The sequence below is a fragment of the Halichoeres trimaculatus genome, unplaced genomic scaffold (genome assembly GCF_033239565.1).
Source record: "Halichoeres trimaculatus isolate MK-OKI-2021-1 unplaced genomic scaffold, fHalTri1.1 fHalTri1_scaffold_8, whole genome shotgun sequence".
Lineage (NCBI taxonomy): Eukaryota > Metazoa > Chordata > Actinopteri > Labriformes > Labridae > Halichoeres > Halichoeres trimaculatus.
This window is the reverse complement of record NW_027437186.1, coordinates 1,218,483-1,235,781: the sequence shown is the minus strand read 5'-3', so window position 1 is coordinate 1,235,781 and position 17,299 is coordinate 1,218,483. Positions and strand designations below refer to the sequence as shown.

Here is a 17,299-nt window from a genome sequence, read left to right as displayed (position 1 = left end):
CACCTCCCAGCTCACACCCGAGAACCAGCACATCGTCCTCACCTCCTCCTCCTCACCTTGAGGGAAATCATCAAGCCTCACACCAGTTAGCATTGACATGCTACAAGCTGCTAACAGCTAATTTCACATGTAAACAATGCAGCCATGGTTACATGTAGGATCTCCAGACAAACACAGGAGAAAAGTAGTAAAAATATCGCCGAAGACACAAAAAGTTTGGTGTCCATGACCAACTGAGAAAAAAAAAACTTTTGATCCACTGACGAAAAGCCTATTTCAGTTGAATTGTTGCTTGCAATGAATTGCTTACTCTATTTTGAGTCCCACTCCCATTTCTTCTATTTGCATTTCTGAAACTCTACTTAATATTCACTAGTGCCATATGTAAAGTAAAATGTCTCATTTTTTTCAGTTGGTCTTAATAAGCCCTTTTATATATATATATATATATATATATATATATATTTAACTGATCTGCCTCCGGGGATCATTAAAGTATATCTTATCTTATAATTTCATCATTAGATCACAATGCCTTACTCTTTTTTTCTGAAGACGCTCAGCCCAGCTTGTGGGTCAGCGTTCTTCCTAGCCTAAGACTGCCTCTGCCTCTCTTTTTATTAGACAGTGGCATCTGAAAGGACAAAACTGAACCATAACTATAAAAGCAATACTACAGCAATACAAAACCTTATTTTCTGAACTAGCTCTGCAGGCATTGGACGGTATAATTAATCATTAGTTTATTTTCGGGCAATAACTTAAAAAAAAAAAATCCAATTTAATGGACCAGTGTTGCTATCATTGAATAATGTGAAAAATAATACCAAAAAAATACCATAAAAGTTCAAAAATTCACAACATTGTTGTTAATATAACACAACAATATCAAGTTCATGCATAAAATGCTACAGATACCAACATAAACCTGTATTTATTAACATGCCCACTCTGGATAACAGAGGACATGTCCTGGGTAACAGTATTATTTTGTTATCCAGGAAGGACATATTATCCGGAAGGGACAAAAACACTATTTTCCCTTTATAATCAGGCACAAACTGGGCCTACTGTGTTCTTACACACTCGTTTTAGCTTTTTCTTCAACTCCTCAATGCCATATTCAACATACAACAGGTCATTTTAAAATGTATTAAGATTATAAGTGTTCTATTTGAGGACATTGTGCACCAGTGACCGAAAAGGTTGATATATCATCATTTTAAGAGAGACTTATAGACCTTGAGATATGTTTTGGGGTTCCTTCATATTAGTGCTGCACGATTTGGGGAAAAGGTGCGATTTGCGATTAGGTGGACAATATTGCGATTGCGATTGTGCTTGCGATTTAATAAAAAAAGCTGTGTCACGATGAGTCTACAGACTTCCTTGGTTATCATGGAGGAAAAATCTGAATTGCATGTGCTGACATTGCGATTGCGATTGCGATTGCGATTGCGATTGCGATATCCTCTTTTGCGATTACGTAATTGCATGTGCTGACATTGCGATTGCGATTGCGATAATCGTGCAGCCCTACTTCATATTCTGTTGGCTGATGCAGTAGCCTTTACATGACTATAGAATAGAATAGAATAGAATAGAATAGAACTTTATTGTCATTGTAACACGTACAACGAAATTGAAGTCACAACAGCAATCAAGAAAACAAAAGTAAGAAAGTGTATAGAAAGTGCAAAAAGCTCCATAAGAAAATAGATGGTGACAGCTTGTCCATCATTGTCCAGTTCAGCCAGCCTCCACCTCCACAGGGTCCAGGACTGAGCTTCTTCCGTCATGCTCCATCTCTGTCTCCTAGATCCTGTCTGCTTAAAGCAGGTGAAGTTCTTCCAATGTGGCACTGGTGTCTGATGTTAGCTCCAGTAGCCATGTCTGTGATTAGCATGATGCTACTCTGCCTTCTGGTATCCCCTCTGTTGGTGGGTTAGCACAGCTAGCTTGTCCATCTTATTGGAGATAGATCTTACGTTCCTAATAACCATGGATGGAAGGACAGGTTGATGTCGTCACTTCTTAGTCTGAGAACCAGCACGTCATCCTCACCTAACATCAGGCCTCTTACACCAGTTAGCATTGACATGCTAAAGTCTGCTAACAGCTGGGTTCACATATAAAGAATGCATCCATGGTTGCATGTAGGATCTCCAGACAAACACAGGAGAAAAAGTAGTAAAAATGTCGCTGAAGCCACGAACACTTGGTGTCCATGACCAACAAATGAGCCATACAAAGTAATGATCCACTCCAAATACAAAGATAACGACAAAGATTTAGACTACAAGGAATAAAGATAAAGACTACATTTGAAATTTTGGTTTTCTCCCAACGCATGATCAAGCATCATGCTGCATGTGCAATGAATGGCCACTGTGTGGCAGTTTATGAAAAAAGATCAAAGCCTGAGTCACAACTGAAGCAGCTGTGACATTATGAGAAAATGACTTTCTAGTTGAATAGGTCGCTGTGGTTGCTGGTGCAGCTCAGTATCAGTCAACTCTGAATCAGAGGCTTGGTGTTCGATCCAAAGTTCATCTGTCCACATGCTGAGGTGTTTTCCAGCAAGATACTTAACCCCAAACTGTGTTTACTGTTTTTTCTTTTTTTGTATTGAAGGTGCTTAACATAGCAGCCTCTGCAGTGTGTGAATATGACATGCGTGTAAAAGAGTTTTTAATGGACTGAATAACCAGCAGGTGATGATGGGACACTTTGGTAGACATACAGACAACAGGCCACAGTAATTGTTTAGTTCCTGGAACTTCTGTTAAAACAGCAGTTTGAAACTAGAAACGCAATTTCTGAAGAAATTGCGCTGTGAATGCAGAATGCTGAAGCAGCTTGGCTGAATTGCTAAAGCAGAATGCTGAAGATAAATTACTTAAGATAAGTCTGAAAATGGTTGAATGAAGTCCTGAGAAGCTTGCGCTAAACTGCTTAATGAAGAAATCTGAAAGAGCCTGCCATGAACTCTTGGATGAAAGGAAATGAATGGATGAATCAATGGAATTTAAGTCAAATTTATTTAAAAATTGAAGCTTTGGTCAACGATTTGGAAGCTTGGTAAATATTAATAACAATTAAGTGTGATGCTTTGTGTCCTGTGTGTGTATAATCATGTAAACCTTTTTGCTGAGGCCCATGTTGCCATGGTGATCATTGTTTACCAACTGCCATCAGAAAGTTGGTTGAGACTGTTGATGCTCAGGACTGTACAGCTGAAATCATGGTCTGAAACTACTTGCAATTGTAACGAAAGGGTGGGTGCTATAAAAAAAAACGACTGGAGCATGAGAGTCCTGAGACCCTGAGAAAGCTGTCAATGTTGGTTCCATGTCAATAGACCCAGAAACATGGCCATGACAACAAAAGACAAATGAGTGATCCACCACTGATCTCTGAGAAAACCCCTCAGAAATTAACATTGAAGTACATGGGGTTGGACTCCGCCAGGGCTGCCCTTTTGGGGGGGGGGGGGGGGGGGGGGGGGGGGAATAAAAATAAATATTATTTTTGCTGTTGTTTTATATTGTGAAATTAAACAGTGACTAATCCCAACTATGGAGAATCAGCCTTGATTTAATTTTCCTTTAGTTCATGAAAAAATTTTTTGGCATGAATGTGGAAGCAACACATCCATAACACTATAGACTCAATAATTAATATTCTATATCCAAATTAATGAAAAAAGTGAGGCATCATAAATAGTTTTAATATTTGTGTCACAAATGAGAGAACGAGGATGTCAGCATGTCACCTGTCTTATCTGTCACAGCCTTCTTTGCATCATAAAGGAGAGGCTGTTTGCCAGCCAGCAGCAAACTGTGTGATAATTAACTTATAAATTGTTCAGTGTTTTAATGCACTTAATCAAGATCCTTGGCGCTCTGTAGTCTGTGTCTGTGTGTGCGCACCACATCGGATGGAAAGCTTAATCAGCGCCTTTTTTTATTTAAAGCATACTGTCAGACTTCGGAAAAAGGAGTTGACATTTGCTTTTCATTTTCTCTGTGTGTCTGTTTAACAAGTGAAGTTATGATTGATAAGTCTTTCAGTGAAAGCTACTTACTTGACCGCGACCCTTCGCTCTGTCTGTATGCGTTTATTTGTGTGCGTGTGTGCGCGGGGCTGCAGCATCCGTGCCAGGAGAAATGGATTGGATCAAACCACTGGAGGATTGCGCGGGGAGGGGGGTGTGTGTGATCTTTCAATAGTTAAACTCGTCAATCATTGTGTTTTAAGTAGCATGACTTGTATTACACCATTTAAAAAAAGGAACGTTACTATTAGAAAATTAATTACAACTGGATTTTTTTAGGGGGGACAACTTTATGGAAGGGGGGGCGCCCCCCCCCTATGGATTCTGTTCATAACTTTTATGGACAGAATTTCTAGGCACAGCCAGGGTGTTGAGGGGGTCCGGTTTGGTGACCTCAGGATTGGATCACTGTATTTTGCAGATGATGTGGTCCTGTTGGCTTCATCAAGCCGTGACCTTCAACTCTCTCTGGATCAGTTCGCAGCCGAGTGTGAAGGCAAATCAGCACCTCCAAATCTGAGTCCATGGTCCTCAGCCAGAAAAGGGTGGACTGCTTTCTCCGGGTTGGGGATGAGATTCCACCCCAAGTGGAGGAGTTTAAGTATCTCAGGGTCTTGTTCATTAGTGAGGGAAGGATGGGACGAGAGGTCGACAGGCGGATCGGTGCAGCATCTGCAGTAATGCGGACTCTGCACAGGTCTTTCATGGTGAAGAGGGGGGGAGGGAAGTCTGGGCCCAACCCTGGATAAGCGGCAGAAGATGGATTACATGGGGTGATTTTTTTTTTCCTGACAGTTGGCTATTTTGTGATGAAGTGCTTCATCTTTTTGCTTTAAAAACCAAGTTGTCAGAAGCAGGACAAGATTACCTACATTTTGATGCCTGATATGCTTTGATGATGCAAAAATTGTTGCCACAGGGACAGCATTTCCAGAAAGTTTCCAGATTTTGAATCTCCCACTCTAAGCTGAAACATTCCACCCACCAGCTACAATACACACCAATGTTAAATGGCTCGAAGGGCTGAAATGCATCATGACCTTTGAAGGGTCATTGTGAAGAAACAATGAATTCTAGAAAAAAAAGATAGCTGAATGTTTTGAAGTTTGAATGAAGTTTGTAGGTGAATGTATGACTGAATGAGAAGGGTTTGAAGCTGGCTGAAAAAATGTCCTGAAGGGAGAAAATGTTGAAAATTCTGCATTCATTTCTATAAGGTCGAAATCACATAAAACATGAAATATCTCTGAAAGTATTTGTGTAAAAGTCAAGAAAAGTCATAGCCCACAGATCCCGAATGAGGCACAGGTTTTGAAGCTTAAACAGTGAAAATCGGTTGAAGTTTGTAGAAGGAGTAGCGGGCCAAAAAATGGGTGGAAGAAGAAGCGGAAGAATACAGAAGAACATATGCTGTGAATGCATTGCTGCATTCACAGCAATTATAATTCAACCATAAGACAGTTCTCCATCATTTAATTATTCAAACACTCATAAAAAAGAACAAAGTCAATTTCATCTGAAAGGACAGCCGGTAGTCTTTTGTTAATCACTTTTATTGGCTCCAAATTGTGCAAGTTAATCACTGAATATAAATATGGTTGTGAGAATTCAACTTTTGGCATTAAGTATTTTCACCTACAGTGAATAAACTCATAAGATTTTAGGCTACAAACATGGAAACGCTGAGGCACTAATGGGTAAGACACTTTCCTCTCACATACTCCAAAACCTTACAATGATTTTCTGAGTGTTCCAGTCATTGTGAGCTGATGGTGGAACAACTGTGTGTCAAAACATAAACCTGTTCAGTTTTGTCACTGGAGACAGGAACAAAGGGTCACAGGCTCAAAAGGGTTAACTTCTTTAGTGAGCCAATAAATTGACCAGTGTAAGCCTCTCCATTCACTTAAAACATAATCACACTTAGTTCATAGGAACAGGTGTCAATCCACTTAGAGTTCATGTTTGGTCCACTAGAAACTAACACATATACACACGCACAGGCACTCTCACACACACAGTGTGACCTGTGGCAATCACTTTCTGATCTGAAGAACTAAAACCATTTTCTCCTTTGAAGGAAAAGCAGTAAAGCACTCTAGCAACCCCCCCACCCCCCCCCCCCACCCCCACCCATTTTCTACATGCTAAGTGTGTTAATATGCAAAAGCTATTAAGTCTGTAGGATGATGACCATGTTGCTGTCATGGTGGATGCTAAAGCTTTGTTCCAAGCGAGGTGAAGAAGTGAAGTTATTCCTGTTTGACATCACCCTTCAGCTTTCTCTTCACTCTGGAGTAAGGGCTCAATGCGTCGTCCATGATGAAGTCATACAAGACCTTCATCCATGAGGTGTACTGAGGCAGGTCGTCATAGTACTCTGCTGCAATTTTCTTCACCTGTAACAGCAGAAGGCATGTTTGAAACACATCCACACTGTCCTGCAATGACTCTCCTCCCAGCTGTATCACCTTTATCAAATCCATTTCTATGTCTGTTAACAGTTTCAAGTTAAAAAAAAAAAAAAAACGGTCACAAAAATACACCATGTATTTTATTTTTTATCCATCTATTTCCAGAGAGTTCATTCAGAGCATTTTTATTTATTCATATAAAAATACTCTGAATTAACTCTCTGGAAATTAGTTTATTAGCATAGAAGTAAAAGTAAAGTAGATTAAATTTAACAAATCAAAAAACAAAAAGGAGGAAATTTAAGCTCATCTACAGGGTACTTCAGCTTTTGTTGTAAGAACTGATTAACTTCTATGACACCAATGACAGTGACTTCAGTATCACAGTTTGTGTCTTTTACAGCTTTACACACTTTAAGGATGGTTTTATGACTCCTGCTCACAAGGCATTATTGTTTTATACTGTGTCATAACCTGAGTCCAGAAGGTTTCATGTCATTGTGCCTGACTCGGTCTTCAGGCAGTGAGACCACTGAACAAGGAGAATATTTAAAAAGAAAACTTTCTCAGACATTACACCTCAGATCTGTATCTTCACCTTTGGAAAATTTTCCTAAAATGCTGCCCAGTGTTTCCAGCATTGATAAAACTTGGATTCTGGAGCGGAAGCTTTTCTGCTCACTCTTTCCCTCCCCCTTCCCCTGCCTGCCTTTCAGTTACAGTTTGATGCTATTTTACAACTGAATACCAAAATACTGCGAGCTGGGATATTATCAGAAAACAAACCCAAATCCAAAACAATTCAACCAGGCCCCAGGCTCAGAGACAGGAGTCACTAAAGTCCTTTCAGCATCACAAACAATATCCAGGTGGCTGGTTTATGAAAAAAAAGTAATATTATCTCCAACTTTAGCTCATGATATTTTCAAAGTGCAATATAATATAATATAATATAATATAATATAATATAATATAATATAATAAAATATAATATAATGGTAGAGCTGCAGCTATTGAATATTTTAGTATTCAAGTATTCTACTGAAGATTCTATCGAGTAATCGGATAATCGGCTTGAGGGGTCTAAAAACTCACTACATATGGCGTCAGCTCTATTTGAAATACCACTCTTTGATCTTTTTTTTAAATTAGACAATTCCTCAAAGAGGAGAAAATTCCTTGATCATTTTTGTAATCAAGTACCTCAAATTATTCAAGGAATCGTTTCAGCTCTACATAATATAATATGCTATTATAGTATATAATATCATATTATATAATGAAATAAAATCAGCTAGTTAAATAAATCTAAATGAATTATTTTATTGGAACTAAAAATATGTAACTACATAAAGTTTGGTTGAAAATAAAGGTTTGCTTAACTTAACCTTATTGCAATTTTCCCCCTTTTTCTTGCAAATTCAAAAAATCCAACTAAAAGGTCTGCTTGAATCAATATACTGATGTCATTTTATGGATCAAAGGGTTGGATTTAACATTGATATAGTAATCTAGAGGAGAACTCAGAAATCGAGATATATAACGTGTATCAAGATACAGCATTAAAAAATCGAGATATTGGATTTTTGCCATATCATGCAGCCCTATCCTGGAGTGGCCCGCACAGAGCCCGGATCTCAATCCTATTTAGAATCTGTGGCAGGTACTCAAAGTAAATGTTTGGATTTGGACCAGCTGGGACAATTTGCAATGGAAGAATGGGCCAAAAGTCCCTCAGGAGACCTGTGCCAACCTATGTAAAGAACTACTCCAAGAGATTGCAGTCAGTTGTGGCTCAGAAAGGATACACTATTGACTATGAATGGTCAGGAGGCTAATAATTTTGGACATCTCATTTTTGCTGATTTTTGTTTCAACTCAGAGCATCAATAAGATATCCTCATCAAACTTCGTGGAAATTATGTCTGTTATTTTGGAAACAGATACACTACAAACTCCTGTTTTTAATGGTCCTTTCCATGAAGAAATGAGGAGTTTGGTCTGATTTTATAAGGGGGGCTAAAATTTTGGCCTCAACTGTAAGTCTGCAGTCAGGTTCCGCTCTGTTGCGTTTGAACCGCGATTGTCAACTCACTTCGTCTGCGTGTTCAGTCCATCAAGCTGCATGACTGACAGACAGCTGGAGTCACAGACCAGCGAGTTCCCTCGCTTTGTTTTTATTTTAATAGTCACTGGGTGTGCTTAGGTATTTTTTGTGCATGACTTCCTGTTTTGCTCAATTTTTAATCAATGTATCAATTTATGTCAAAGCTCCACATCTGTCAAAAATAGGATGGCTGTGTATTACCTGCAACCTGCTAGACCAGCCACACAGCTGGATCACATCGGAGGGGATCCGGTGTAATAAAAAGGCTTTATAACCTCGAAAATTACAATGGTCTTAGGACAGAGTCATAGCCCCACACTAACAGCTAAATAATAAATTAAATAGTCTAAATAAATTCCCTTCTGCTCTCTATTCTTCTCTTTTTGAGTACACCACAGCTCTGTGTCTGTCTGACCAAAGGGTGGAGCAAAAAGAAAACCAACATGATTTAGCACGACCCTGGCACGGTGAACAGAGCTGCAGGAATGTTTGTGACTCAGGACCATGAAACAACCAGGGGCTAACACATCATTTCTCCTGCTCACTGCTTTAACCCCTGATCATATCTCATCGTCATTTTCTTTCACTTTCTGACTTTCTCTACTTTTAACAAGTTTTCTGAAAAAACAATTTCCCTGTGCGTGCGTGTGTGTGTGTACCATGGGCAGCCTCCGTCCAGGGATACTGGGGAAGTCATGGTGCTCATTGTGGTAGCCCACATTGAAGGTGAGCAGGTTGAGGGAGCCGTAGTAGGAGTAGGTCTCATGGCCCTTGAGGAACATGTAGTGCTCAGCTATGAAGTGTCCAGAGATGGGGTGTAGACCCATCCCCAGCATGGACCCAGCTAACATGTAGACCACAGGCTTAGCCCCCCACAGCCAGTACAGCAGGATGTCGAAGGTAAGTTGGAGGGCTACATTGGTCACCTCCAGCTGAGTGATGGGTTTGGGGTTGATGCAGAGAGGTCGGATGGCGTAAAACAGTGGCTGCAGGATAATCCAGATGAATTTGCGAAAGCGGGTGCAGAAAAACCAGCCTTCGAATTCAGTGGGGATGTCTACGTCTACCCCGTCTCCTCCCAGGTACCGGTGATGGTCCAGGTGGTAGCGTTTGAACGAGGCAGAGTAGGGCAGGCCAATGGGCAGGTTGGCAAACATGGCAAAGTAGCGATTCCACATGGCTTTGTTGTTTCCAAAAGCTGTGTTGTGGGAGATCTCATGAATAGCAAGTGTCATCGAGTGGTTGATACAGCTCCCAAAGGCATAAGTCCAAAACAAAACCCATTTCCAGTCCAAGTCTTTGACCAGGTAAAAAGCTAAAAACTGAATAGCCACCATCATGCACACAATCCATTTAAGCCTCAGGTCAGGACCCATCAACAATTTGATCTCTGGGTATTTAGCTGTGAAGAGAAAAAAAAAGTCATTCATACATGGATAGTTTTCAAATCAATAACCCCCAAAGGGAAAAAGATATTTTTAACATGTAACAGACTTACCACTTAGCAATGTTTGGGAACAGTTGGTAATTACATGATAAGACCTTAGCATCTAAACATGTGACATTAATGCAGAAAATGCAAGTAACAAAAATACTACTTTACTTTACCTGACTCTTCACAAAATCATCTAACATAAAAGGTTTGACACTCACTTTGCGGGAAATGTTTGTAGTTAATTATGAACACATCTATTTAATTTGGCATTATGGAGATCATGGAATGAAATCAAATGAGTCACAAAAACATTGTTTTTGTAGTTTATACCATCATACTTTTATAACACTGTTTTACATCACTCAGTTTAGACTGTGAGATAGGGCACATGACTGAAAATGCTTTCCTTGTAATGGTGCTATAAAAAGGAGTTTCTAACTAACTTATTCTACTGTAACACACACTGGCCCAGGTGGCATTCGTCCAGACTTCTGAAACTGCTAATGTAGTTTGAAGATCAGTGGTGACAGTGTTTGCTAACAGCAGATTAAGTTAGACTTTTGGCACAGATTGTATTGTCCAAAGAAGATATGGAAGTGCAAAGGTGTAATTATGCAGTAAAGCGGCTTATCAAATCTTTCTTATCATATCCACTGATAGCAGAGCCAAGAACAGTATAAACATGAAGGGGCGCCATGATGAATTTGCTGAAGATGTCTTTCAGCTCTCAGTCTTTTCTACAGAGTGCACTAGACTCTGCTGAGGATCTGTGTGGGTTGTCCCAGTCTGACTTAACTTTCACAAAGATCAGGCTCATACATTTCAGTGTGTATGACAGACATTAACTGGAGTTTTGCATGACTGACAGGTGGGCACACTGCTTCTGTTAGCGAGGATAGAGCCCTGTAAGTTATTTCCAACATGGCAACCACTACAGATTGAAAACTTTTCAAAACTTAAAGTCTCTACTGCACAAATTATCATGAATCATATGGCATCATAATGGTGCTGGCATGAGCAAACTATCTAAGGGTTAATTTCTGTTTGTACAAACCATGATGTCATCATAGGGCTGGAGGATATATCGAATATACTCTATGCATCGCGGATTTTTGCATGTGAAATGTATAAAACGTCTATATCTCAATCATCGAGTATAAACAGAAAACTTTTTTTTTTCAGTAGTCAGGGCGTAAATCTCTTCGGTGATTCGCTCGTTTCACTCTCTGCTGCTCAGCCCGTGTTCCTCTCACAGCGAGCACCACGCTCCCCCGCCAACCCAGAAAAATTCCCCTGCGCATGCCTGCAATGATATTAGAAGAGGAGAGAAGAAAAGTCGCTTGCACGTCTTATCAGCCTCGGGTTGTGGGTTCCCGGGGCTGGGTTTCCAGAGTGTCGTTGCTTATTTGGGTTTACTTTGCTGCTTGTATGATCCCTGATTCTCTCCCAGCTCTCCACAACGTGGATATCGTGTAACGAGATATAGCCTACAAATATCGAGATATTGGATTTTGGCCATATCGTGCAGCCCTATGTCATCATTATAAAAGCAGCAGAATAAACGGACAAACTCAGATTTATGTTAGCATTTTAAGTTTGTTGGAGCTTTTAAAGTGCCATACTTTCGCCTGTAGGAAAGCCTGCCATGTGTGGCCATAATCTTTGAAACTGATTCTGTAAACTCCAAAAACAACCTGTAAACAACCAAACAGAACTTTTTGAGGGATATCACACCCCTGTCATATGGTGAGGAAAGTTTAATCCGATATCTTATCAGGCAGTAAAATTCATTGCGGCTCTCTTTACAATACACATTAACAGCCAACCCAGCCCCACTGTTTTTCAAGAAGCAATGCTTGAAAATGTCCTCAGCTGTAGTCAGATAAGCACAGATGTAAATTATTTAGCTCAGCAGCCAGCTCTGCTGTAAATGAGTACAAAGGTCCTTGGATCAAGTTTCACTTCAGCCCATGGCAACACTTGGTTCTGATAAACAGTTAAAGTGTGTTCAAGTCCAAGACCAAAAAGACTCAAGAGATTCAAAAGTATCAAAAGACAGACATAAAGAGAACATCCAACACTAAATCCTGGTCCCCCAGGACTGAGGACAACCAGTGAAGGGCAGTTCTACACAGACTGCCCTCAGTATTATAGAAGTCCCCAGTCTAAAACACAATGGCCCTCATTTATTAATCTTGCGTGGGAATTGGCGTGGATCTGGATGTAAAAATGAGCTTGTGGCAATATTCATAACATTCGTGTGTTTCATAACAAGGTGCATACCAGGGCCAAACACAGCGTACGCCTGATAAGGTGTTGATCAATGTAAATGGACCAGTACTTATGTAGCGCTTTTCTAGTCTTCCCAACCCAGTGTTTCCCCTTTCCATTGTAAAAAGGGGGGGGGGGGGGGGGGGGGGGGGGGGGGGGTTGTAAACACACAGGCCCTCATTTATTAACCTTGTGTGGGAATTGGCGCAGATCTGGGTGTAACAATGAGCTTGCGGCAACGTTCACGTGTGATTTATGAAATGTGCGTACCAGGGCCAATCCCGGCGTACGCCTGATCAGGTGTTAATAAATGTAGCGGCTGAAAACAATCGTAATTTCCATGACATGCTCCTAAATATTTAAGGTTCAGCTGGCCGAACCCACAGAATTCACAACATGGAGAGACGTTACTGGAAAAAGGGAACTTCTCCATGCTGGTGATCGACAACGCCATAGCAACAGAGGTAGAGAGGAAATGACGCCGTGTTGTTTGGCAGTCGGAAAAGTGGCGGAAAAGTAGAGCGAATCAAGAAAAATCAGCTGCAAGGAAATCACTGCAGTGATTCAGCAGCATGGATGTGACAAATTAAAATACAGCAGAGTTTTAAACATTTAACTTACACAGCCCTCATTTAAAGCCTGATTAATTCATCTGTGATGTCTGACTATTAGAAACCACAATATTGTTAATTGTTTCTGTTCAGATTCAGAAACATGGAAAGTTTTCTTTTAAAGATGTATTTGAGCTCTGAAAGAAGCTGTAGACTCCTGGACCTGTCACAGACTGAGGAGGGAGCTGAAGTGTGTCAATGTGCGCAATTACTCACAGGTAGACCAGAGTTTTATGATTATTCGTACCATGAGACGAGGACATAGGTTGTGATCTCATGTAAATAAACGTCTTCTGTGAATAAAAAGTCACTTTTTCACACACAGTTCAGGTTTATACAATTTTGTGAGGAGTGAAATAATAATCTTCACAGTGAATCCTGCAATCAATACAGCTTCCTTAAAAAAAACAAAACAAAAAAAAACAGGCTAAAAGTTTGATCCAGCGTCCTCTGAATGTTCTCTGCGGAGACTTCATCATGCCCATGGGAGTGTATTAACAACTAATAACCTCCTCTCTGTTTTATTTTGTTCTTTTAAGTAGACCGATGGAGGCAACACATTTTTTATAGGAAGAAATCAGCTGACAGCTCGCGCACTGCTCTTTCATAGCGATGTATTTTATAGATTTGTGGAAGAACAGTGAAATGTTTGAGAAATTCATATCTAATTCAACGATCTAAATATTAATCTAAAAACATCAGTTTTTATTTCTGAAAATGTTTTGTGCTCATATGATCCAATAACTCTCCTCCACAGACGGATTTCCCTCACTGCACATCGCTCCCCACTGACATTAAACTTGCGTACACAAACTCAGACCTGGCGTGGGATTTGAGCGTACCCGACGCCCACATTCAGATTGAAAAATGCGGATCTGTGCGTGGAAAGGAGCGTACAGCCATTTTTAAGTCATATGCATGTTTGATAAATGAAGCCCATTGTCTGGCTCCTCAACTGACATGCTCCTTTCTAAATACCTCTTGGTAAATGTTCATACAACAAGAACATGTTACAGGCTGCAACAACATGCAATTGACTTCAAGATCAGTTTCATTTTTTTTCCTGTCTGAAAGACAAATACATCTTTAAAAGAACTGAATTAAGATATTGTTAGAATTTCAGCAAGGGCTGCAGTTAAAATAAATTCTTATATTGTTGGACAGGAAAATGATCAGCTTGAATTTTGACAATCAATTCTGAATTTGGTACATGTAAATTTACCAGTTTGAGTGTTACAAACTGTCAGGGATTTGACGAATCAGAATTAAGCATTTAACACAACCTGGTAAATAGCAAGCAAGCTGTCTGACACGTTGTAATAATAAACTCTAACTACTAACTCGACAAAAGTTTTAGGCTGAAACGCAAGTTTTGTTGCTTTTTGGCCTCACTTTTACACGCTAACAGTGTTTTAGCCGACCTAAAACGCAAACTTTTATGAGACGGCCTCAAGAGTGTGATTTTTCTGAAACGCCACCGTTGCCATGTAAACAGTAAGCCGACGTCTTTCAGTGAAAACGCTGACGTCACGCTCCAGGCAAGCGCATAGGACAGTCCAACAGGACTGTTGTTACAATCGTTGTGGACAACTGTGTTGTGCATGTACTGCTGAATCTGCTGACTGTCTATATACAAATTGTGCATATGTTGCCCCACATCTGCTCTTAGTTTTCTACCAAAACACCAGATGACCAGCTCAACTCTACTTCGGTGGAGATCTACCAAAAGCGGGTCTGTACAAAACAGTTATAGCATCACCTACATGCCTGGCATGCTTACAACAGCGTTTTCAGTCCCTCGGGATTTCTGGGTTGAAATCCCGAGGTGGATTTTTTTTCCACTGCATTTTAGCATTTTTAGATGAAACAATGTGTAAACGAGGCCTGAGATGCACCCAGATGTTTTTTTTTTACATCTACAATAAGTTTTTTAAAAGTCGTAACTAGAGAAGTTGCATTTCCTTGCAGCAAATGCGTTGAAATGCTGAAGCTGAAGAACTTAAAATAGTAGTGAAAAGGCTTAAAATGTGAAATAAAATAGATAAATAGTTGGACATAGTATGATCTTAGTCAGCACTGAGTTAGCATTTCAACATAATAATTTCAGGTTGCCTTAAATGATTGACATCAATACTTGTGTGGTATAAGCTCGCCTTTTCCGTCAAAACCTCATCAAATAAAACCAACTAAACTCTGTCTTTGAAAGTGTGTGTGTGTGTGTGTGTGTGTGTGTGTGTGTGTGTGTGTGTGTGTGTGTGTGTGTGTGTTTGTGTGTGTTTAGGCGTTGTCCTAGGGCTCCTGTTAGACCGTTACAGCTACCTAAATACCAACAGAAGCTCAGTAACAGTCCAACTTGTGACCAGTTCAGGGAGTGGCGACAGGACCGATGTTAACTAACCGTGCTCTCACACAAAACACGTTCATGATCAACACGTTTACGTTGGTACGTAAATGGCAATTGTTGTTTCATTTCTTGCACTGTAATTTAATGATGTTTGGAACATTTTGTTTTGGCTGAAGGCAGTCATCAACATTACCTCTGTTAGCTAACACCTCCAACGTAACAGCACATACAACCGGATAAGGAACCGTTAGCTTCAGTTACGTTGGTGGACAAGGCCAGTCTTTACAGCAACATACGTAAATGTTTATATATGTAATATTCGCCATGACACGCTGTACTAATTCAAATGTCCATAAAGCTACATCAGCATAGCTAGTAATGTTAATAATAGGCTTCTCCAAACGTGCTAACAGATTAGCTAGCTCACCCAGGATCTCCTTCCTCCTGTCGGCATGCGGCTGGTCTGTATACACCCATTCGTAGTCTTCACGGGTAACCCGGTTCCCCATCTTTGAGATAAGCGTTCTTCAACAATAAAGGGTTTAATAAATGTAACAGTTAGATTTCCGGAGTAACTTCTCTCAGCCGATGCGTCCGCTGGCTGCGCAGACCGAATAGCACACTGCTCTGCCCGCTTGTACGCAGCTCCTCCCCCCGCCAGGCCCATCCCTGCAGGATGACTGCGGTTGCATAACCAAGCTGAGCTCCAGCCCATCAAGCCCAGGGTCCAGCTGCAGCTTCGCAGGCCGCAGTCTCACGGCTGCAGTCTCACGGCGCTCAGTCGCACAGGCGCAGTGTAATACGGAATAGCTTGCCTTGGGAAAAACCGAACGTACTTGACATGTATACTTTTATTTTAATGTAAAATCATGTATACGTTGTATAATTTTACATCAAAATTAACATGTAGAAAATGATCATGTTAATGTTAAGCAATGACGATTCTGTTAAACTAACGTTAATTACACTATCGTAACTTATTTAAACAACACTAACACGAAACTGTGAGATTGTATTAAGTGTACCTTTTTAATTCAGTGGAGACATTTCTTGATTTAACATACCCCTATATTAAGTTGTAACTCGTCGTTTATTTTAAAACTATCATGCAAATTACAGTAATTAAACCCTGTACATGCATTTCTAAAGAGAAAAATCAATGTTAACTAAATTAACCAAGCAGTGATTTTTATGTCTATGATTTCAGTGAAAGAAAGGAATTTAAGAGGACGCTCAGCCAGAAATTTGGCAACAATGGAGAATCTTCCGAGGGAACCATTTCATTTTGCTTGTTTTTGTCTTTTTTTTTGTTGTTGTTGTTGTTGTGTGTGTGTGACTGTGTGTGCTTTTTTTTTGTTTTGTTCTTTTTTTTTTGGGGGGGGGGGGGTTACGGTGAAGGGGTTTGGTCGGTTGGTGGGTAGGTGGCAGGAGAGGAGGAATAAAAAATACTATTGAAAACAAAGTTTGTGAGTTTGATGAGGAACCCGAGTCCTACATAGAATAGAATAGAATAGAATAGAAAATACTTCATTTATCCCCAAGGGGAAATTCAGGACTCACAGCAGCATTCAAGAAAACAAAAGTAGGGAGGGAAATCATCAAGCCTTACGCTAGTTAGCATTGACATGCAACAGGCAGCTAACAGCTAATTTCACATGTAAACAATGCAGCCTTGGTTACATGTAGGATCTCCAGACAAACACAGGAGAAAAATTAGTAAAAAGCCACAAAAAGTTTGGTGTCCATGACCAACAATGAACCATTAAAAGTAATAATCTACGCCAAATACAAAGATGACGAAAAAGAGACGAAAAAAATTACAAGAAATGGACAAAGAAGAGAGAGCTGCTGCAACAGGCAGCTACTTGGGCAGCTAAATGGGCAGCGCCTAGCAACGAAAGATGCTAGGTTACATACATAGAATAGAGAATAGAATAGAAAATACTTTATTTATCCCCGAGAGGAAATTCAGGAGTCACTGCAGCATTTAAGAAAACAAAAGTAAGAAAGAGTATAGAAAGTGCAAAAAGGTCCATAAGAAATTAGATGACAACTTCCCG

General features: G+C 40.1%; 1 protein-coding gene across 1 annotated transcript; it reads right to left on the bottom strand.

Moving 5' to 3' along the window:
* Nucleotides 1-5,573: 5,573 nt before the first annotated feature.
* Nucleotides 5,574-15,938, bottom strand: degs1 (delta(4)-desaturase, sphingolipid 1). The gene is made up of 3 exons (XM_074676176.1): nucleotides 15,667-15,938; nucleotides 9,238-9,980; nucleotides 5,574-6,456 (listed from the first exon to the last, which is right to left on the bottom strand). Exons 1-3 carry the CDS (start codon nucleotides 15,746-15,748, stop codon nucleotides 6,310-6,312), a joined length of 972 nt encoding a protein of 323 aa, XP_074532277.1. The 5' UTR covers nucleotides 15,749-15,938; the 3' UTR covers nucleotides 5,574-6,309.
* Nucleotides 15,939-17,299: the final 1,361 nt, after the last annotated feature.

What these genes read in the sequence shown, in the direction of transcription:
- degs1 (XM_074676176.1), bottom strand. Translation starts at nt 15,748, where the DNA reads ATGGGGAACCGGGTTACCCGTGAAGACTACGAATGGGTGTATACAGAC. An exon ending in CAGGAGGAAGGAGATCCTGG is followed by an intron (nt 9,981 to 15,666) that starts GTGAGCTAGCTA and finishes TTCTCTTCACAG; the next exon opens with CTAAATACCCAGAGATCAAA. An exon ending in CTGGACGGAGGCTGCCCATG is followed by an intron (nt 6,457 to 9,237) that starts GTACACACACAC and finishes CTGCTGTTACAG; the next exon opens with GTGAAGAAAATTGCAGCAGA.